The sequence below is a fragment of the Canis lupus genome, chromosome 9 (assembly GCF_011100685.1).
Source record: "Canis lupus familiaris isolate Mischka breed German Shepherd chromosome 9, alternate assembly UU_Cfam_GSD_1.0, whole genome shotgun sequence".
Taxonomy (NCBI): domain Eukaryota; kingdom Metazoa; phylum Chordata; class Mammalia; order Carnivora; family Canidae; genus Canis; species Canis lupus.
Window position 1 is genome coordinate 5,490,452 of NC_049230.1, and position 20,778 is coordinate 5,511,229.

The 20,778-nt window shown below is 59.5% G+C and overlaps 1 protein-coding gene across 4 annotated transcripts; it reads left to right on the forward strand.

Moving 5' to 3' along the window:
- Positions 1 to 1,854: 1,854 nt before the first annotated feature.
- EVPL (envoplakin) lies at positions 1,855 to 20,461 on the forward strand. Of its 4 annotated transcripts, none has more exons than XM_038546543.1 (22): positions 1,855 to 2,004; positions 5,677 to 5,776; positions 6,151 to 6,305; positions 6,408 to 6,534; positions 7,310 to 7,435; positions 7,627 to 7,665; positions 7,809 to 7,970; positions 8,059 to 8,166; positions 8,353 to 8,448; positions 9,336 to 9,461; positions 9,886 to 10,032; positions 10,166 to 10,320; positions 10,464 to 10,561; positions 10,868 to 11,040; positions 12,380 to 12,558; positions 12,651 to 12,789; positions 12,892 to 13,085; positions 13,447 to 13,597; positions 15,530 to 15,613; positions 15,718 to 15,831; positions 15,937 to 16,029; positions 16,762 to 20,461. In XM_038546543.1, exons 2-22 carry the CDS (start codon positions 5,714 to 5,716, stop codon positions 20,197 to 20,199), a joined length of 5,967 nt encoding a protein of 1,988 aa, XP_038402471.1. In that variant the 5' UTR covers positions 1,855 to 2,004; positions 5,677 to 5,713; the 3' UTR covers positions 20,200 to 20,461. The 4 variants fall into 4 exon arrangements, with proteins under 4 accessions (XP_038402471.1, XP_038402469.1, XP_038402472.1 ...); XM_038546541.1 differs by lacking the exon at positions 1,855 to 2,004 and adding an exon at positions 3,022 to 3,356; XM_038546544.1 differs by lacking the exon at positions 1,855 to 2,004 and adding an exon at positions 3,496 to 3,632.
- The last annotated feature ends 317 nt before the right edge of the window (positions 20,462 to 20,778 follow it).

Consider the following 20,778-nt stretch of genomic DNA (forward strand, 5'->3'; position numbering starts at 1 on the left):
TACTGTAAATATATTTTCTCTTCCCTGTGATTTTCTTAATGACATCTTTTCTTTAGTTTTCTTCATTGTGGGAATACAGTATATAACATATCACACACAAGAGATGTAACAGTCAACCATTTCTGTTACTGGTAAGGCTTCCAGTCAACAGTAGGCTGCTAGTAGTTAAGTTTTGGGGGAGTCTGAAGTTACACGGAGATTCTCAACTGCACAGGGGGTCGGTGCCTCTGACCCCCACGTTGTTCAAGGGTCAACTTAATGTAAGCCACAAATGCAAGCCACATGTGCAATTGGAGGTTTTCTAATTGTAGCCACTTTTTAAGAAAGTAAAAAGCAACAGATGAAACTAATTTTTAAAAACATTTCATTTAACATAGTAAGTATATCCAAAATATTGTGGCCAAGGTAAAATAAAATTTTTTTTTAAAGATTTTTATTTGTTTATTCATGAGAGACACAGGCAGAGGGAGAAGCAGACTCCATGCAGGGAGCTCGATGTGGGACTCAATCCTGGGACCCCAGGATCACGCCCTGGGCCAAAGGGAGGTGCTCAACCACTGAGCTACCCAGGTGTCCCCCCACCATTTTTTTTTAAGAAAAGGTAAAAAATTATTGAGATATTTTACACCTTTTTTTCATACAGAGTCTTTGAAATCCAGTGGCTGAATTCCTGTGGCTGCCATGTGGGACAGTGCAGGTCTCCACGGAGGCTGTGTCCCGTCCTGGCCTTCTAAATGACACTTGTCTTTCTCACATATTTAAAACCCTGCATCTTTCTTTCTTTGTCCCAGTCCTTTCTCTTGTGCTTTGATCTTGGGGGTCAGAGTCACTGCCATCTGATGAGGAGCATCCCAGAGAGCAGGCTGTTCCTCCGGCTGCATGTCAGCCCCTATCTGGGGAGCCGGGGGCTGATTTGATTTGGCATTAGACAGTCACGCCAGGAATTCAGCTCTTGTTTTTCTTGCAGTGAATCAGTTACCCTTAATCTCTGGGGCGTGTGCAGGCCTCCTGTGGTGCTCATTTATTTCCAGGAGAGCTGCTGCAGACGGGAGACAAAGCTCAACCTTTCCAATCAGCCTGGCTGCCTTTTGCCTGTCATCTGGAGCCAGGTCTGCTACCCTCTCCCCTGTCCAGCTTGGCTGGGTGTGGGGGGGCTCCCCTGGCTGCTCTTGCTCCCAGGGCTGGAGTCTACATCTTTTCCCCTTGAGCCCTCTACCTCTGATGACCACCACCTCCCAGGAAGGGGCCCAGAGTTCCCAGGGAGGCAGGACAGTGGGCTGATGGCCATAACCTCTACCTCCGTCTTGGCTCTCCTGGGTTTTGCCACCACTTGTCCAATCTCAAAGATAAGGAAGTGAGCTCTGGTTTGAAATTAGAGGCTGGCGTTCAGGCCTGGCCCCCAGGACCAGTCATTTAAACAATGGCCTATTTCTGAGGACAGTTGATTGCAGGCCTGCTAGTAGTGGTTCAAAGAAAATTGTCACCCAGCAATAATGAGAGGAGCCGGGGCCAGGGCCACATAGCCTCTGGGCCTGGCCTTCCATCTCTGGCTCCATCCAGCTCACAATCAACAGTCCACCTGGGGCACAGCTTTGGAGACCCTCTGCTTCCCTGTTGTTATTCTGTCAAGGCCCCCTCGTGCCCTCCCCATCCCTGCTGCCCCTCTTAGCCTCTCCCCAGCCAGGACAGGTGACTCCTGTGTCCCCTCTCCAGGACAGGTTTGGTGGCTTGTCCATGAGACACAGGAAAAGGGAGTTAAACCTCTTCTGTCCCACTAGTGCACATGACCAGTCTCTATTCTCCCCCTGCCCTCTCTAGTGAGAGGGACCCCTATGTCTTCTCTAGGTGTTTTTTACCCTCAGCTGGACCTGCCAGGATGTCCCTGTCCCCGTGTGCCAAACCCAGCGCAACTGCATCCCTCCCCTTTGCTACTCCAGCCTGCCCTCCGCCAATGCTGCAGTGGTTCCAGGGAGTGGCTCTGGAACTGTAGAAGGATTCTTCGAGGTAGGCCAGTGAAATGAGGGCCTGGAAATAGAGGGGGTGCCGCAGGAGGAAGACAGCCACCAAGATGGCCTCCCTGGAAGAGGCCAATAAAGTGGCACCACTATCCACTCTCCATCTGACTTAAGCCATCAGGGGCCCCTTCTAGGAGACCGAGTGAAGAGACACAAGCAGGAAAACCCAAGTACAGTGGGTTCAGCCAGACCCTAGGCTCAGCTACACTGAGGCTAATGCTGGGGATTGTTGGACAAGGGGTCCAGGGGGTTTCCCAGACCCTCTGGAGCTGATCTGAGACTCTTTGGAGGATCCCAGACATGCATGTCCTACTGCATCTGGCCCCAGAGCCATAGACAGATAGGATGACACTGAGCCAGCCAGGAAGATTGGGCAGTGGGACTGTGGGGTTGTCCTCTGGGGAGCTGACTGGGTGATGCCCACTTTTATTTATTTTTTTAAATTTTTTTATTTATGATAGTCACAGAGAGAGAGAGAGAGAGGCAGAGACACAGGCAGAGGGAGAAGCAGGCTCCATGAACCGGGAGCCCAATGTGGGACTCGATCCCGGGTCTCCAGGATCGCACCCTGAGCCAAAGGCAGGCGCTAAACTGCTGCGCCACCCAGGGATCCCTGATGCCCACTTTTAAAATGTACCTTGTGCCAGTTGTCTGGGGTGACTGCTCCCTGGCTGCCCCATAGTGATGGTAGAGAGCACAGAGCACAGTCCAGATGCCCCGGGCTGACGGGGAGCCACCCCACCTCTTCTGGTGGGGCAAGAGCTATGGGTGGGGGCAGGCCTGATAACTGGGCGCCCTGTGTGGCCTGGAGGTGTTTATTAACACCTAGCCTGAGCTCTGAGGCTGGGCCTCTGTCCCTGAGCATGTGCAAGCATCTGTCTTTCTGTAGCCCTGTCCCTCCTGGGCCTGGCTATTTCCCCGTCTGGGTGTGTGGGTGTAACAAGTCCAAACCTTCTCTGGGAGCCGAGCAGGCTCAGGCGCCCCGCCCTCTGGGCTGTGCCCTTTCTTCCCAAACTGGTTGTGCAGGAGCAGCTGAGTGTGGGCAGTGTGGGTGCATGCGTGGCAGCCCCAGCCCGCGCTCACTCGCTCGCTGCCTCACCTGCGGGGAGGGGCCTCCCAGAAACTGCCTTCCCAGCGCCTGGCCACCCCACCTCACCAGAGCCCAGCCAAGCAGCCAGCAAGGACACACGCCTGCTTCCCGCCACCTGCCTGCACCAGCTGAGCCCAGTCTGAGCCGGCACCTGCCTTTACAACCATGTTCAAGGGTCTGAGCAAAGGCTCCCAGGGGAAAGGGTCCCCTAAGGGCTCCTCAGCCAAGGGCTCCCCCAGCAAGCACAGCCGGTGAGCGGGGCCTGGGGCAGCGGGCTGGGGCAGGTAGGGCCAGGCCCAGGTGCTCTAGCCTCCTGGAGATGGCAGCCCAGAGTACAGGACCAGCCCACTGCTGGCATTTAGTGTCACGAGGCCAAAGGGTGGGCGGGGGAGTGGTAGCGTTGGACTCTCTTCCATGCCCAGATGGAGTTCCAGCCCTGGCAGGAGGCCATGGCTGGCCTGGGGCTCCCACACTGTCCAGGGGGCCTGAGGGCCATGGGTAGGGGTGCTCTGCAGGAGACACACTGGGTAAGGACAGGCCAGGGGCTGGGAGACTGGAGAGCCTGGCTCCCTGCCTGTGGCTCTGCCCTCAAGGCTCTGCTTGGGCTGGGCTGACCCTTGGAACCTGGGCCCGGGGTGGGCAGAAGGACTGTGGCCAAGAGGCGGAGGTGGGGTGCCTGCTGCAGGGAGGCGGTGCTATACCAAGTCCAAGCTGCAGATTTCCTCGCAAGGCTCTCCCCTCGGGCCTTGAGTTTCGTTACAGTGTTGGAGTGCCTCTTTCACCCGGTGGGTATGGGGAGAGGGTGCTGCGGGGAACGGGGAGGGCCTGCAGGCCAGGACATCCTCAGAGCCTCCCTCTGCACCCTCAGCTCCCTGCCGGACCCAGCCTGGCTCTCCGCCCTGTGGTCCACAGACTTGGCTGCTTTTCTCTTGTTCTTTCCTGTCACTGGGCCTCTGCTGGGTGGAGGTGGCAGATGGGAGCGGAGATGAAACACTCATTACTCCGATAGGGATCGGATCGGGGCAATGACAGGGAGGCTGGGCTTCTGGGCAGACAGGAAAGACAGCAGTTAAGACTCTCACTGGAGTGACCTGTCCTCCCTGGTGCTCCTGGGCCCTGCCCAGGGTGGAGTGTGCTCCTCCCTGTGGGAGCAGCCATCCCAGGAGGCCGGGCCTGAGGACAGGTTGCCCAGGGGTCAGGACCCACAGCTCCCTGTCCCCAGGCAGGCTCCTGGACAATGCTTTCCTAGCCCTGGGCAGCTGGTGTCTCTGTCCACAAGGCCTGGTTGACTCTGGCTGCAGCCCCCAAACACCATTCTCGTCGTGTGCAATCCATTCGTTTAACTTATACTTAACCTACTGTGTGCCAGGACTGTGCTAGGCACTGAGGATGCCACCTTACACAGAACGAACAGGTCCTTGCCTTTGTGATACTTATATTCTAGCAGAATAAACATTTCCGGGGTGCCAACTCCGCATAGGCTGTGCCCTGGATGCTTTAGATGGATTCATTCTCTTAATCCATGCAGGTGGCACTGTGATATAGAGATTATTAAGGCCCCACTTTGCAAGTGACAAACTTTGGGCACAGAGAGTTTAAGTAACTTGTCCAAGGCCACACAGCAGTAGGGCTAGAGAACGATCAGACCCAGGCTGTTTGGCCACAGAGTTCCTTCAGCCTGGTCTTTACTGGCAGGCACTGCCCCTCTGCCTGGACGGGGTGTGAAGGTGGAGGTGGCTCATCCTTTGACCCCTAGTTCAGGGCCCAGCTCAGTGAAGTCTTCCCCTTCCCCTTCTCCAGAACTGTAACTTCATAGGGTGTTGTGCTTCTGAGCCTTGGATCACTCCACCTTTTATTAGGTCTACTTGGCCCTCTAGGCCCCAGAGAGCAATGCCCATGGAGAGGACCCTGGGGAGCCAAATCAGGTTCATACTCTGTTGCTTACCACTTGATCTGGAGCAAGTCAGGTCCTAATCTGGGCATAATCTCCAAATCTGGGGGCTATTGGGGTGCCCCAACAATTTCTTGGCTTCCTCCTGCCCTGGTGCCATGCAGCTCCTCCAAATGATTGTTAGCCTGGGCACAGGCAAAGCCCAGGGTGGTCGGGGGGAGACAGGGCTGGGATGGGAAGAGGTTGGGGAGGGGGACATGTTCCTGCTCCCCTGCCCCCAGGCAGCCCAACTGCCCCTCCCCAAAGCCCAGCCATGCTGTCTCGGGTATTAGCGGCTGAGCCGTGATTCACTCCTAAGGAAGTGGCAAGGAGCTGGGTGGGGTTGGGAACTCACTGCCAGGACAGTGATGTTGGCCTGCTCCATGGTCGCCAGACACACCAGAGGCCCCCATTTTCTGAACCCTCACCTGAGAACAGCACTCCTCCACCTTTAGGGCTGGGTTTCTCACAGAGTCTCCTCCAGGGAGAGACCAGAGCTCCCCAGGTCCTAGACGCCTCCCTCCTGGGCAACGAGCCTAGCTGGAGGGCAGGACAGGGCAGAGGGAGACAAGGGATCCCACTCAGGTGGGGCAGAGGGGTCTTTTCCAACCATGCTGGCTCTGTCCCCACCCCCGCCCCAGGGCTGCCACCCAGGAGTTGGCCCTGCTCATCTCCCGCATGCAGGCCAATGCTGACCAGGTAGAGAGGGACATTCTGGAGACCCAGAAGAGACTGCAGCAGGTAAGGCCTCAGGGGCAAGCGGCAGGGTGTGAGTGCAGGGGAGGCTCACTAAAGCCCCAGAGTGCCCACTGGGGATGCTTACGCTGGGACAGCCCTTGTCTTTCAGCCCTTGTCTTTCTCCCACTGTGTTTCTCCCTAAACACAGTGGGAGAGAGGGCTCAGCTCTCCTTTTCTGCTGGATTCCCAATTGGAGGGGTGGTTAGAGGGGCTCGGGGGGCCTGGGTCTCCCCTGTGTCCCTGCACCCACCCCACAGATGCCCTGGGTCTGGCCCTCTGCCGGCGTGGGCACCAATGTTGGCAGTGCAGCCTGGGGAACTCAGGGTGGGGCTCAGGGGGCAGTGATGGGCAGCAGGGGTGTCGTCCCCCACCCACAGGACCGGCTGCACAGCGAGCAGAGCCAGGCCCTGCAGCACAGGCAGGAAGTGGGGCGCAGCCTGAAGGAGGCTGAGGTGCTGCTGAAAGACCTCTTCCTGGATGTGGATAAGGCGCGGCGGCTCAAGCACCCACAGGCCGAGGAGATTGAGAAGGAGTAAGTGGGGTGGCAGCCAGGGCCAGGGCATGAGGACTGAGGCTCTGGGGTTCCAGGGGAGCCCCGGGCCCGGCCCTGACCCGCTGCCCTCCTCCTTGGCAGCATCAAGCAGCTGCACGAGCGAGTGACCCAAGAGTGTGCCGAGTACCGCGCCCTGTATGAGAAGATAGTGCTGCCACCCGATGTGGGGCCCAGGGTCGACTGGGCGCGTGTGCTAGAGCAGAAACAGGTCAGCACCATGCCCAGTGTCGGAGATACCTCCAGGGGCTCAAAATCACACGTAGCACAATCAAGAGAGCAAAACAGAGCTGTGTGTCATCGGGGACCTATCAGTGTGCTTGCACCTGTAGGAAGGTCTGGGAAGAGAGAGCAGAGGAGACAGTGCAGTCAGGGAAGGCTTCCTGCAGGAAGGGGCATATGAAGAGGCCTCAGAGAGGTGGGAGGGCTTAGTGAGGCTGGGGTGAAATAGTGAGGAAAGGACATTCCAGAAAGAAACAGAGGCTGCAGCCTGGAGTGTGGTGGAGGGTGGGGTTTTCTGGGCAGGCAGGCAAAGCCAGGTCATGGGCACCCTGAACATCAGGTGAGGAATTGTGCTTTGATGCCATAGCAGAAGGGGTGCCATGATGACAAGGAAGGGACAGTGGGGAGGCCATGGGCAGAGGGGGTGTCCCAGGGTCCCAGAACCTAGTGAGCAGTTTCTAGGCAGAAGGTGCCGAGGCTGGAGAGGCAAGGAGGTAGGGATGAGTAGGAGGACATCTGACAGGCTGAGCCCTGCGTTCTGGGGACCAGTAGGAGTCAGGGGCTGCAGTCAGGCCTCAGCCTGGGCCCCTGGAGAGTAGCATGTCCCTGAGGGCGGGCTGCCAGCCGTTCACCAGGCTGCTCGGCTGCCTCGTGCAGCCTCTGCGCAAACGACCAATTCCACTCCTCTGCACGGGGACACGGGGGACAGGGGAGGGCTGCCGTCCCAGCCCTGCGGCTGAGCTGAGTGGCCAGGTCTTCTGCAGAAGCAGGTCTGCGAGGGCCAGTACGGGCCGGGCATGGCAGAGCTGGAGCAGCAGATTGCGGAGCACAACATCCTGCAGAAGGAGATTGAGGCCTACGGGCAGCAGCTCCGGAACCTCATCGGGCCGGTGGGTGCCGTCCATCCCTGCCTGGCCCTCCAGCCCTACCCCCACTGTCTTCCATCAGAGCCTGTGTGGGACAAGGGATGGGCGTGGGGGGCACCGTAGGCCCAGAACGTGGGCTGTCATCTAGCCTGCACCCCGCCTCTCACTGAGCCTGCTTTGTGTCCCCCCCACCCCCACCCCATTGGTCGAGGCAGGACGCAGCTACCATCAGGAGCCAATACCGGGACCTCCTGGTGAGCAGGGGCTGGGTGGGTGGGTGGGCTGGGAGCGGGGAGGCCCAGCTGCCTGTACCGTCAGGGGGTGGGCAACATTGGTGGGCGCAGGCTGACGGCATCCCTCGCGACCCCTACTCCCTCCCACGTGTCGCCGAGCACAGAAGGCGGCCTCGTGGCGCGGCCAGAGCCTGGGCAGCCTGTACACGCACCTTCAGGGCTGCACGCGCCAGCTGAGTGCCCTGGCCCAGCAGCAGCAGGGCATCCTGCAGCAGGACTGGAGCGACCTCCTGGCGGACCCCCAGGGCGTGCGGCGGGAGTACGAGGTGGGTGGGGGACAGCGGGGTTGGGGGGTGCGGGCAGGGGCACCCTCGTCCTGTCCTCCCCTCGCCCATGCTCCCAACTCTCCTCCAGCACTTCAAGCAGCAGGAGCTGCTGAGCCAGGAGCAGAGCGTGAACCAGCTGGAGGATGACGGGGAGCGCATGGTGGAGCTGGGGCACCCGGCTGTGGGGCCCATCCAGGTGCAAGGGACAGACACTGCCCATCGTCTCAGGGACACCTGCTCCCTAGATCAGGGGCGGGGGGAGCCTCCCAGGGAGGCTGCAGAGAGAGAGACGTGGCCCAGGTCAGGGCGGGCCAAGTGGGCAGCGGAAGGGTGCAGAGGTCAGGGCGGGCATGGTCCGAGGGCTCCGTGCTGCTGTCCGCAGACCCACCAGGAGGCCCTGAAGATGGAATGGCAGAACTTTCTAAACCTCTGCATCTGCCAGGAGAGCCAGCTGCAGCACGTGGAGGCCTACCACCGGGTGAGCCGAGGGCGGAGGTCAGGCAGGGCCCAGGGCGGGGCACAGACACCTGCAGAACAGCGCAGGACGCCTTCACAGGGAGGGAGACAGGCACCTCATAAAAACGGCAGAGCTGTGTCACCGTGACTCGGCCCCAGAGGGAAGATGATGTCACGCAAACCTTTGCAGCAGGGTGGTATCGCTCCCAGGGATGCTTGGTTCTTAAGGGGAAAAAAGCAAAAATGCATAAATCACATAAATCTTCTTATGCATAAATCACAAACACACGTACCTGAAGGATGTACAGCATATGTGTGGTATCACGATTTTATGGAGATGGAAGAGATGCCCAGAAACTCTCCTTGGAAGGGACAGTAACAAAAAGTAGGCTGAGAAACTGACAAAATATACAACAGGGACTTTTCTTCTTTCGGTAATTTCCCCCCAAGATGTTTCATATAGTTGGAGAGGGACAAAAGCCAGAGTGTTTTCCATCCTTTTTAAAAAAAAATATTTTCCCGTGAAACCACCCTTCCATCATCACACCCATGGACAGGAATTCCGTAACATCACCCAACTCGGGATGTTTCTTTAGAGCACACTCCCAGCTTCCGCTCCGGGCCTGGGAGAAGCGCAGCCCCGAAGCCCTGGCACCCACCCGCGGGGAGGTTGCAGGAGAGCCCCGCCTCCATCTGGGCAGGAAGGACAGAGGCCAAGGTGTTTTAAAACACTAAGAAACGTTCAGTGAGCCCAAAATGCCCCATTTGCAGAGCATTCCAGTAAAAAAAGGCCCCACGGCCTGAGAAGCTGACGGTGCGGGGGCCGGTGGCAATTCGCGTTTAGCTGGCTTGCAGGGTTGGTGGGCAGTGGGTGCCCCCGACTGTGCCCTTAACTGCCCACGGCCTCAGTTCCAGGAAGAGGCCGACTCCGTGAGCCAAACCCTGGCGAAGCTGAACTCCAGCCTGGACACCCAGTACAGCCCAGCCCCTGGGGCGCCCCCTGGCGCCCTCACGGAGCTGCTGCAGCAGCTGGAGGTGAGAGCACCCCACCCCGCAGGCCACCTGCATCCCACGCCAGGGATTGGGGCTGGCCTGTGTCTGGGCCTCACCCTTCCCTGGGGCTTAGTCCTGCCAAGAGCCAATCCTGGGAGGCAGGAGAAGGGGATCTGCTCCAGCAGGAGGGGGCTGCTCTGTTACCAGAAGCGCTTCCCCACTCTGGACCCATTTCCTCACCTGTAATGTGGCAGGTGAGCCCCTGACCCTCCAGCCCTTCTCTAGAGGCCTGAGTGATGCTGAGCAGTCCCCCAACTCCGACCAGCAGACTCCAGAATCCTGGGCTCCCTGGAGGGGCTTCTTTCACTGTCCTGACTTAGAGACCTTGTCTCTGTGAAGACCGGACCCCTGGCTCTCATGGGGGGTGGGGTGGGGCAGGCCTCAAGTGAAGCCTGGGACCCCACAGGCAGAGAAGAAGCATCTGGCTGTCACTGAGAAGACCATTAGGGACCTGCAGCGGCAGAGCCAGCAGGTGGCCCCTCTGCAGCAGCGCAGAAACCCACCCCAGCAGCCCCTGCACGTGGACAGCATCTGTGACTGGGACTCAGGAGAAGTACAGGCTCACCCACCTAGCACCACCCCTGCCCCCTCCAGTCCCACCCAATACCCGCCCTGCCCCCCTCCAAGCCCTGCCCTGCCTCTGGCCCGCCCCTGCCCCTGCCCCATCTCTGTTCCCTGCCCCCCAGGTGCAGCTGCTGCGGGGCGAACGGTATTTGCTGATGGACAACACTGACCAGCACACCTGGGTCGTTCAGGGTCCAGATGGGGAGACCAAACGTGCCCCAGCCGCCTGCTTCTGCATCCCAGCTCCGGACCCTGACGCTGTGGCCAGGGCCTCCAAGTGGGTCTGCCTGGGGATCCTCAGGAGCAGGAGGGAGACGACGGGCCCTGCCTGGCCTTCTCCTGGACCAGTGACTCTTGGGGTGGGTGGGAAGGTTGGAGAGAGAGGGGAGACATCCTTCTCTGACCTCCTCCTCGTTCTAGGCTGGCGTCGGAGCTGCAGGCCCTGAAGCAGAAATTGGCCGCAGTCCAGAGCGAGCTGACAGCCTGTGCTGAGCAGCCCTTACAGACCAGCCAGCAGGGTACTGTGGGCTGGCCAGGAACTCGGGGGGTTGTTGGAACAGAGGGAGTAGATTCCTGCTTTGGCCACGGTGGGGGGTGGTTGCAATGGGCGGGGAGTGACCCCAGAGTAGGGACTTCTGCTTGGGGGTTCCATCTCTTGGGCTGGCAAGCCCCGAGCACTGTCCCTGCCCTGGTCAGGCCCTGCCCATCCCCCTCCCTTCCTGTCAGACACAGGATGCTCTGGGCGCGTTCAGGGAAACACTTGTTTCTCTGGTATATGAGCAGGGGAGGTAGGCCCTGGCCCCTCATGACCCCTATGCCCCCAGCTCCCACTGGCTCAGCCCCAGAAGACCCACAGGCCCAGAAGCTCCTGACACAGATGACCCAGCTGGATGGAGACCTGAAGCAGATAGAGAGGCAAGTACTGGCCTGGGCCCGGACCCCGCTGAGCCGCACGACACCCCTGGAAGACCTGGAGGGCCGCATCCAGAGCCATAAGGTGGGTAGGTGAGCGAGGATAAACAGTCCCGCACTGAGGGTGTATGAACTAAGGATAAGGCAAGTGTGGGCAAGTGTGGGAGCAGGCGCAGGGACCCAAGGCAGAGGAAGGGAGCGGACAGTCCAGGGCTCAAGACAAGCTGGTTCCCACCCTTGGTCCTCCGCTGACCAGCTGTGTGATCTTATCTTGAGAAATCACTTAACCTCTCTGGGCCTTGGTTTCCTCCTCACTGAAAACAGGCACAATAATACTCAGCTTATCTGGATGAAGTATACTAAGGCCAGAGAAGGTTCTAGAGGGGCAGGGCCCAGAGTAAAGACCCTGTACCCCACACTTGGGAGGTGTTCTGGTGAGAGTCCTGAGAGCAGCAAGGAAGCCTACACGTCTCAGGGGTGATTTCTCCTGGAGGCAGGTGGGGGCACCTCCCTGAAGGGGTAGCATCCCAAAACATCCCAAAAGCCCAGTAGAGAGCAATCCCTCCCCACACCTGGGGGGTTGCAGTCTGGCTTATGTCCTTCCCAACCGGCTTTTATTCAAGTATATCATTTGGGTTTGGTTTTTAAATTTTTGAGTCATGTCATTACACATTATGGTGCAGCTTGTTATATCCACTCCATCCTGTACCGTAGTTTTAGAGGTGACATTTCCCAGGTCAGAGGACCAGGCTGGGAGGCTCCAGCCCTGGGTGGGAAGAGCAGGAGGTGTTGCAGGTTGGGTCTCTGATCTGGTGTACTGGGAGTTTCTGAGGGAGTCCCATGGGGACGAGACTGTGGGGAGGAGGCAGGAGCAGGAGGCCAGGGTGATACTGCAGCCTCAACAGACACCAGCTCCTCCCGGGGCTCTGCGGCCCACAGAGGGCTGGACCTGTACGTAGCCACCCCCAAATACGTCCTTGAGTCTTGAAGTCACCACATCTCCCATGTCAGGGTAGGGGCCACAGGAAACCCAGTTAGACTGGAAGGTAGGTGGTGGGTGGCACACAGAGTCAGCACCCACGACTTACAGAACGGATGAGTGAATGAGGAGCAGAATCACCCCATGTGGACAGAGCTAGGGTTTTGTTGCCTGACTTGGGGCGACAGGATAGGGAACTGATGTTCTGTGCAAGGCATGGCTGACACGATGACCCACGGGGTCACATTGCCTCTTCCCGTCGATCATTCTGCAGATGAGCAGACTGGGGCTCAGCGAGGCTCACTGGCCCAAGGTCATCCATGTGGGGACTCTCTTGGGGCCAGGACTGTCCCTGGATCTGTGGCCTGCATACAGACTCACCCATCACTCTCTGAGGCCCCGTGGGCAGGAAGGAGACCTCTGACCCTGCCCCGTCCCACCCCAGGAAACAGCCCAGCGGCTGCAGGGCCTGGGAGCAGAGAAAGAAACAGCCCAGCAGGAGTGTGAGGCGTTGCTGTCCGCCCGGCCTGGGGGCCCCGCTGCCCTGCAGCTGCCCGTGGCCCTCAACAGTGTCAAGAACAAGTACAGCGACGTGCAGATTCTTTGCAACCTCTACGGGGAGAAGTGAGTGCCCTGGGGATGGGGGAAGGGGACCGCTGGGTGGCGCACAAGGGTGTGGCTGACAGAGGGCCTGACCTCAGGCCCCCTTGAGACAGAGCCAGAGCTGCCCTGGGTCTGGAGCGCCGGATCCAGGACGCGGACAGGGTCATCCGAGGCTTCGAGTCCACTGTGGCGCAGGAGGGCCCCATCCCCGCCAGCCCCGGGGCACTGCAGGAGAGGGTCAATGAGCTACAGGTGAGGGGGCCCGGCCTCGCCAAGCATTCATGGACGGGTGGGGTCCCATGGGAATGTGTAGAAACACGAGGGTGCATGGCGCTGTGTCCCCTCTTCTCCCAGCGCCTGCGGAGGGAGCTGCTGGAAAAGCAGGCCTGTGTGCTGGGGCTGCACCGCGAGCTGAAGGCCACCGAGCATGCATGCAGCGCCCTGCAGAACAACTTCCAGGAGTTCTGCCAAGACCTGCCTCGCCAGCAGCGCCAGGCCCGGGCCCTTACCGACCGCTACCACGCTGTGGGGGACCAGCTGGACCTGCGGTGAGTGGCGGGGCCATTAGGGCTCGATACACATCCCCACGGTGCACAGCAGCCACTGTTGCCAAGCTGTGTGGCCTCAGACTGGTGACTTCACCTCCCTGAGGCTCAGTTTCCTCGACTCTAAAATGGGATGATAATAGTAGCTATCTCGCAGGGTGAGCCTACCCTGGCTGAGACGTCCAGTCTATCCCTGAATGCCCAGCTCTGACACAAGGCCAGAGTTAGCGGATCGTTCTGGTGGGTCACTCAGGCCTTCTGACTTGCCCCAGGGAGGGAGGCTCCCACCAGCCTACTCCATGCACCCCTCATCTGTTCCCAGAGGGCAGTGCTCACCTCTGCTCCGGGCCCCCTCCTCCTGCAGGGAGAAGATGTTGCAGGATGTTGGCCTCACCTACCAGCAGTTCAAGAATTACTTGGACAATCTGAGCTTCTGGCTGGAAAACCTGCCCCGCAATGAAGTGCGGCCCAGCGATGGGCCCAGCCAGCTCGCCTACAAGCTGCAGGCACAGAAGGTGAGGAGCTGAGGCTGCAGACAACCTGGGGGCAGGTCAGGGCCCCTCCAGAGTTGGGGCCTCAAGCCACTTCACCGCTCAGGGAGCCTCCTGTAGGCACAGCCGCCTGGGTGCGTGTGGCCCCCTAGTGGCCAGAGTTCTAGGAGACCTCAAAGCTCAGACCTCGGGCCTTCTGGGTCACCACCACCTACTTACTACCCTAAATGCTCTATCTTGCCCTCAGAAACAGCAAGCCCGTCTCCATCTGTTCCGAGATGGGCAGTGAGCTTTATGCTCCTCGGGGTTCCAACTCCTATCCCATCTCTTTCCTCATATTGACAATCCCTGCTACGTACTGGCAATGAACCAAAGGCTGCGGGTACAGCCCGGCTCTCAGGCAGCCCAGTCTGGTGGGGGAGGCCAGTGCATCGCAGGCCATGATGCTGTTAAGAGCTCTGGTGGAGAGCTGCAGCACTGTGGGAGCCTACGGCAGGACACGTGGGGTCAGGGCGAGTGCTCTGGAAGGCAAAGGTCTGGGACTGCAGGAGGATGACAGTGTCTCAAGAGAGAGTAATGGGGTGATGTCAGTAAGGTGGCTTGGGACAGAGACTCAGTGCTGGCTGCAGATCAGAATCATCCAGGGGGCTTTTTTTCTTTTTTCTTTTTTAAAGATTTTATTTATTTATTCATGAAAGACACAGAGAAAGGCAGAGACACAGGCAGAGGGAGAAGCAGGATCCATGGAGGGATCCTGACGTGGGACTCAATCCCAGGTCTCCAGGATCCCGTCCTGGGCTGAAGGTGGTGCTAAACCACTGAGCCACCTGGGCTGCCCAAGGGGGCTTTTAAAATCCCTGTATCAAAAAAATAAAATAAAAATAATAAATAAAATAAAATAAATAAAATAAAATAAAATAAAATAAAATAAATAAATAAAATAAAATAAAATAGAATAAAATAAATAAAATAAAATAAAATAAAATAAAATAGGGATCCCTGGGTGGCGCAGCGGTTGAGCGCCTGCCTTTGGCCCAGGGTGTGATCCTGGAGACCCGGGATCGAATCCCACATTGGGCTCCCGGTGCATGGAGCCTGCTTCTCTCTCTCTCTCTCTCTCTCTCTGTGTGTGTGACTATCATAAATAAATAAAATAATAATAATAATAAATAATAAAATAAAATCCCTGTATCAGGGATGCCTGGGTGGCTCAGCAGTTGAGTATCTGCCTTCAGCTTATGGTGTGATCTTGGAGACCCGGGATCAAGTCCTACATCGGGCTCCCTGCATGGAGCCTGCTTCTCCCTCTGCCTGTGTCTCTGCCTCTCTCTCTCTCTCTCTCTCTTCTCTCTCTCTCTCTTTCTCTCTCTTTCTCTCTCTCTGTCTCTCATGAATACATAAATAAAATTAAAAAAATAAAATAAAATCCCTGTGTCAAACCCCACTCCAGACTAATTAAGTTGGAATCACCCAGGACCAGAACATCAGTAGTTTCTTTTAAAGTTCCCCAAGTGACTAAAAGGGGCAACCAGGCTTATGAACAATTGGGACAGAGCAGTGGTTCTCAGGAGGTGGTCCCTGGACTGGCAGCATCAGCATCAGGGAGATGCTTGGACACGCAAATTTTCAGGCCCCAACCCAGAGCTGCTCAGTCAGACACTGGGGTGGGGCCTTCAATCTCTGCTTGAACAAGCTCTCTAGGCGGTTGTGATGCGCAGCCCTGCGGGAGAACCCCCCCCCCCTGCTAGAACAGGAGTCTGAGGAGCACTAAGCAGGAGGAAGGGACTCTCCCAAAGAGAGAAAGGAAGAATTCACGGAGAGAATCATGCCTGGAAAGGCCATTCCCCAGGCGACCTCTTGCCCCTGTGGAGTGCCAGCTGCCCTGGAGGCCTTGCAGGAGACACTGGGTGAGTGGTGTTTGCTGACCTCCCCTGACTCTCACTTCCTCCCCGGCAGAGGCTGCAGCAGGAGATCCAGGGCCGAGAGCAGGACAGGGCCATGGCATCCCGCCTCTCCCAGGACCTGCAGGCAGCTCTCCAGGTAAGCACTTTCCTTCCTCTCCCCTCACTCCTGCCAGCCTCCCGCTTCCCCAACCCAGCTGCCACCACTGACTGAGAGCCTATTTTCCTCCCCTCCCTGTTCAGGACTATGAGTTGCAGGCAGACACCTACCGCTGCTCCCTAGAGACCACCACCCAGGCAGGGTCAGCCCCCAAGAGACCCCGAGTGGCTCCCCTGCAGGAGAGCATCCAGGAGCAGGTGAGATGGGATCCAGTGGGGCTCAGTATCCCTTGGCATCAGCTCTGCAGGCACCCTGGCTGGGGCTGACCCTGACCTCCCTCTGCCTCCCTTCGGCCTCTCTAGGAGAAGAGCCTGACAAAGGCCTATACTGAGGTTGCGGCTGCACACCAGCAGCAGCTGCATCAGCTGGAGTTTGCCAGAAGGATGCTGGAGAAGGTATGGTGAGAACACTCCCTCTGTCCCTGTGCCAGGAGGCCTGGGCTGCTCGTTGACCCGGCCAGCTTCCCTTCCTCCTCGCCCTGTAGCCTGTGGCCACAGGACAGGCTCTGCATCCTGAAGAGGGCAGCTCCCCACCTGTGCTCCCCACAGCAGCTCTTCCAGGCTGGTATCCATCTCAGAGTCAGGCCCTGGAGATTCATTCAGTGCAATCACAGCTTAGCCACTGGACAGTCTTCTGGTGGGACAGGAGAAAATCCCCACAAAGTCTTCAGCTTCAGGACCAACCACGGTGGGCAAGAGGCCACCTACGTCTCCATGCCTGGGGGACCAGGAGACAGAAGCCCTCTATGATTTTTAGTGTCTGGCTAAGGGACTTGCCAGCTTTCTCCTACCCAGAGGAATACCCCAGCCTCCCCTAGGGGATGGAGCATAGGCCCATATCCAGGAGTCTGGATGGGAGGAGAGGGGGAAAGGTTTGGAAAGGAGACCTGTCTTGTTTGCACGTTCTGAACACTGCCTTGCATCCCAACATCATGGGGCTGAGATGTCCTCTCGAAAACCTGCATCCAAGCACCTCAGGACTGCAGCTCCCACTCCTGGGACCTTCCAGAAGTGTCAGGAAGCAGGGAGGGATCTTTGATCTTGGGGTGGGGAGGGGTAGAAATGGGGCTCATCCCTTTCCCCCCACTGCCCTTTCAGTACTCTTCCCTTCTCCCTCTCACTCTGCAGAAGGAGCTCAGTGAGGATGTCCAGGTGACCCATGATGCACAGCAGGGGTCTGAGAGCCCAGCCCAAGCAAGGAAGGAGTCAGAGGCCCTAAAGTCCCAGCTGGAGGAGGAGAGGAAGCGGGTGGCCCAGGTGCAGCAACAGCTGGAGGAACAGCGGAACCAGCTGCTGCAGCTGAGAACCCAGCGCCCCTTGGAGAGGCTAGAAGAGAAGGAAGTGGTAGAGTTTTACCGGGACCCCCAACTGGAGAGCAGCCTGTCCAGGGTAAAGTCCCAGGTAGAGGAGGAAGGCAAGAAGCGGGCCGGCCTGCAGGCGGACCTGGAGGCAGCAGCCCAGAAGGTCGTCCAGCTGGAGAGCAAGAAGAGGGCCATGCAACCTCACCTGCTGACCAAGGAGGTAACCCAGATCGAGAGGGACCCTGACCTGGAGAGCCAGGCAGCCCAGCTCAGCAGCGAGATCCTGCAGCTGCGGGGGGAGAATGCCACCGTCTCGGCCCGGCTCGAGGTGCTAAAGAAGGAGCTGCTGGCCCTGGAGCAGAAGGAGCCGAATGTGAAGGAGAGGGTCGTGGTGAAAGAAGTGGTCAAGGTGGAGAAGGACCTGGAAATGCTTAAGGCAGCCCAGGCCCTCCGGCTGCAGCTGGAGGAGGACTCTGCGCGGAGGAAGGGGGCGGAAGAGGCTGTGGCCAAGCTGCGGGCACGCATTGAAGAGCTAGAGCGGGCGATCGGTGCCGTGGAGCCCAAGGTGATCGTGAAGGAGGTGAAGAAGGTGGAGCAGGACCTGGGCCTCCTGGAAGAGGCGTCCAGGCTGAGGAACCTCCTAGAGGAGGCCAGGAGCAGGAACGCCACGCTGGCGCGCGAGCTGGAGGACGTGCGGGGCAAGTACAGCGTGGTGGAGAAGCAGAAGCCCAAAGTGGAGCTCCAGGAGCGCATCCACGAGACCTTCCAGGTGGCTCCGGAGACGCAGCAGGAGATCGCGCGGCTCCGGGCCCAGCTGCAGGACACCGCCAGCAGGAGGAGCAGCGTAGAGAAGGAGCTGGAGGGGCTGCTGCCCGAGCTGGCCGCCCTCCGTGCCCAGAAGCCCGTGGTGGAGTACAAGCAGGTGACGCAGGAGGTGGTGAAGCACGAGAGGAGTCCCGAGGTGCTGCGGGAGATCGACCGCCTGAAGGCCCAGCTGAATGAGCTGGTAAACGGCAGCGGGCGGGCCCAGGAGCAGCTCATCCGGCTGCAGGGGGAGCGCGACGAGTGGAGGCGGGAGCGGTCCAAGGTGGAGACCAAGACAGTGAACAAGGAGGTGGTGCGCCACGAGAAGGACCCTGTCCTGGAGAAGGAGGCCGAGCGGCTGCGCCAGGAGGTTCGAGAAGCCACCCAGAGGAGGCGGGCCACCGAGGACGTGGTCTCCGAGCTGCAGAACCGGTACCTGCTGCTGGAGAGGAGGCGGCCCGAGGAGAGGGTGGTGGTACAGGAGGTGGTGGTCACCCAGAAGGACCCGAAGCTCCGAGAGGACCACGGCCGGCTGAGCCAGAGCCTGGACGAGGAGGCGGGCCGGCGGCGGCAGCTGGAGCGGGAGGTGCAGCAGCTCCGGGCTGGTGTGCAGGAGAAGGAGAGCCTGCTCAGCTTCCAGGAGGACCGGACCAAGAAGCTGGCCGTGGAGAGGGAGCTGCGGCAGCTGACCCTGCGGATCCAGGAGCTCGAGCAGCGGCCTCCTGCGGTGCAAGAGAAGATCATCATGGAGGAGGTGGTCAAGCTGGAGAAAGACCTGGATCTGGAGAAGTCCACAGAAGCCCTGCGGCAGGACCTGGAGCAGGAGAAGACCCGGGTGACAGAGCTGCATCGGGAGTGCAAGAACCTGCAGGTGCAGATCGACGTCCTCCAGACCACGAAATCGCAGGAGAAGACCATCTACAAGGAAGTGATCCGGGTAGAGAAGGACCGGGTGCTGGAGGGCGAGCGGTCCCGGGCGTGGGAGGCGCTCAACCGGGAGCGCGGGGCCCGGCAGAGCCGGGAGGAGGAGGTGCGGCACCTCCGGCAGCGGCTGGACGGGGCCGAGGCGCTGAGGAGGACCCGGGCCCGCGAGGAGGCTGAGCTCCAGAGGTCCCGGGCCCAGGCGGACCAGGAGCACCGGCAGCTGCGGCAGGAGCTGCGGGAGCTGGAGAGGCGGAAGCAGCAGAGGGCGCTGCACCTGCAGGAGGAGGCGAAGCTGCTCAGCCAGAGGACGGACGGCGAGCGGCAGAAGGCGGCCCAGCGGGGCCAGGAGCTCTCGCAGCTCGAGGCGGCCATCCTCCGCGAGAAGGACCAGATCCACGAGAAGGAGAGGACGCTGCGCGACCTCCGCGCCAGGGTGAGCAGGGAGGAGCTCAACCAGGAGACCCAGACGCGAGAGACCAACCTCTCCACCAAGATCTCCATCTTGGAACCCGAGACAGGGAAGGACCTGTCCCCGTATGAGGCCTACAAGCAGGGCATCATCGATCGGGGCCAGTACCTCCAGCTCCAGGAGCTCGAGTGTGACTGGGAGGAGGTCACCACCTCGGGCCCCTGCGGCGAGGAGTCCGTGCTGCTGGACCGCAAGAGCGGGAAGCAGTACTCCATCGAGGCGGCCCTGCACTGCCGGCGCATCTCCAAGGAGGAGTACCACCTCTACAAGGACGGCCAGCTGCCCATCTCCGAGTTCGCGCTGCTCGTGGCAGGGGAGACCAAGCCCTGCTCCTCGCTCTCCATTGGCTCCATCATCTCCAAGTCCCCACTCGCCTCCCCAGCCACCCAGGGCTCCGGTTTCTTCTCCAGCGGCTCCCTTGGGCTCAGCGATGACAGCTTCCCCATCGCTGGCATCTATGACACGACCACGGACAACAAATGCAGCATCAAGACGGCCATGGCCAAGAACATGCTGGACCCCATCACGGGGCAGAAGCTGCTGGAGGCCCAGGCGGCCACAGGGGGCATCGTGGACCTCCTCAGCCGGGAGCGCTACTCCGTGCACAAGGCCATGGAAAGGGGGCTGATCGAGAACACCTCGACACAGAGGCTGCTCAACGCCCAGAAGGCCTTCACCGGCATCGAGGATCCCGTCACCAGGAAGAGGCTGTCGGTGGGCGAGGCCGTGCAGAAGGGCTGGATGCCGCGGGAGAGCGTGCTCCCACACCTGCAGGTCCAGCACCTGACCGGGGGACTCATCGACCCCAAGAGGACCGGCCGCATCCCTGTCCCTCAGGCCGTGCTCTCCGGAATGATCAGTGAAGAGCTGGCCCAGCTCCTGCAGGATGAGTCCGGCTATGAGAAGGATTTGACAGACCCCATCTCCAGGGAGCGGATGAGCTACAAGGAGGCCATGGGGCGCTGCCGGAGAGACCCCCTGAGCGGCCTGCTGCTGCTCCCAGCCACGCTGGAGGGGTACCACTGCTACCGCTCCGCCTCCCCCAGGGCGCTGCGCTCCCTGCGCTGACACTGACGGGGCCCAGCAGTCCTGGGGAGCGGGGGCAGGGGAGGGTGGGCCACCGGCACCCCTCACCCCAGAGCAGCCTGATCCGAGGGGGCAGGTCTTCCCTCTGAGGCAGAGCTATATTACTCAGCGGTTTCTGGTGTTGGGCCCCTCCCCTAACTTTGATGCCCAGTCCATCCCCAGACCCAGAGATGGGCACATCTGTTTTTCCTCCCCTCCTCCGCACCCAGTGCTTCCAATAAACGAATTTGCCCAGCGTCTAGTTTATGTGTGGGAACTTGGAATCCATTTGTCGGAGCCATGAGTGCCAGGGACAGCGTGGCTGGGGTCCTCCCCACCCAGGTGGGATGCGGACATGCCAGCCAGCCCTGCCAAGGGAACAGGTGCTCCCAGGGGCTTGGGCTCCCTTGACTCTGGGGAGGGTATGTTAGCAGATCCTGGAAAGGTCACAGACGGCCCCTCCCCACCGCCTCTGTTCTGGGTCTCTCGCTTCGGGCCAGAACTGTCTCCAGCCCTCTGTCAACCTCCCCTTTGTCAACAAGTCCCTGGTGACCCCCTTTGAGGAGGAAAACACTGGACAGC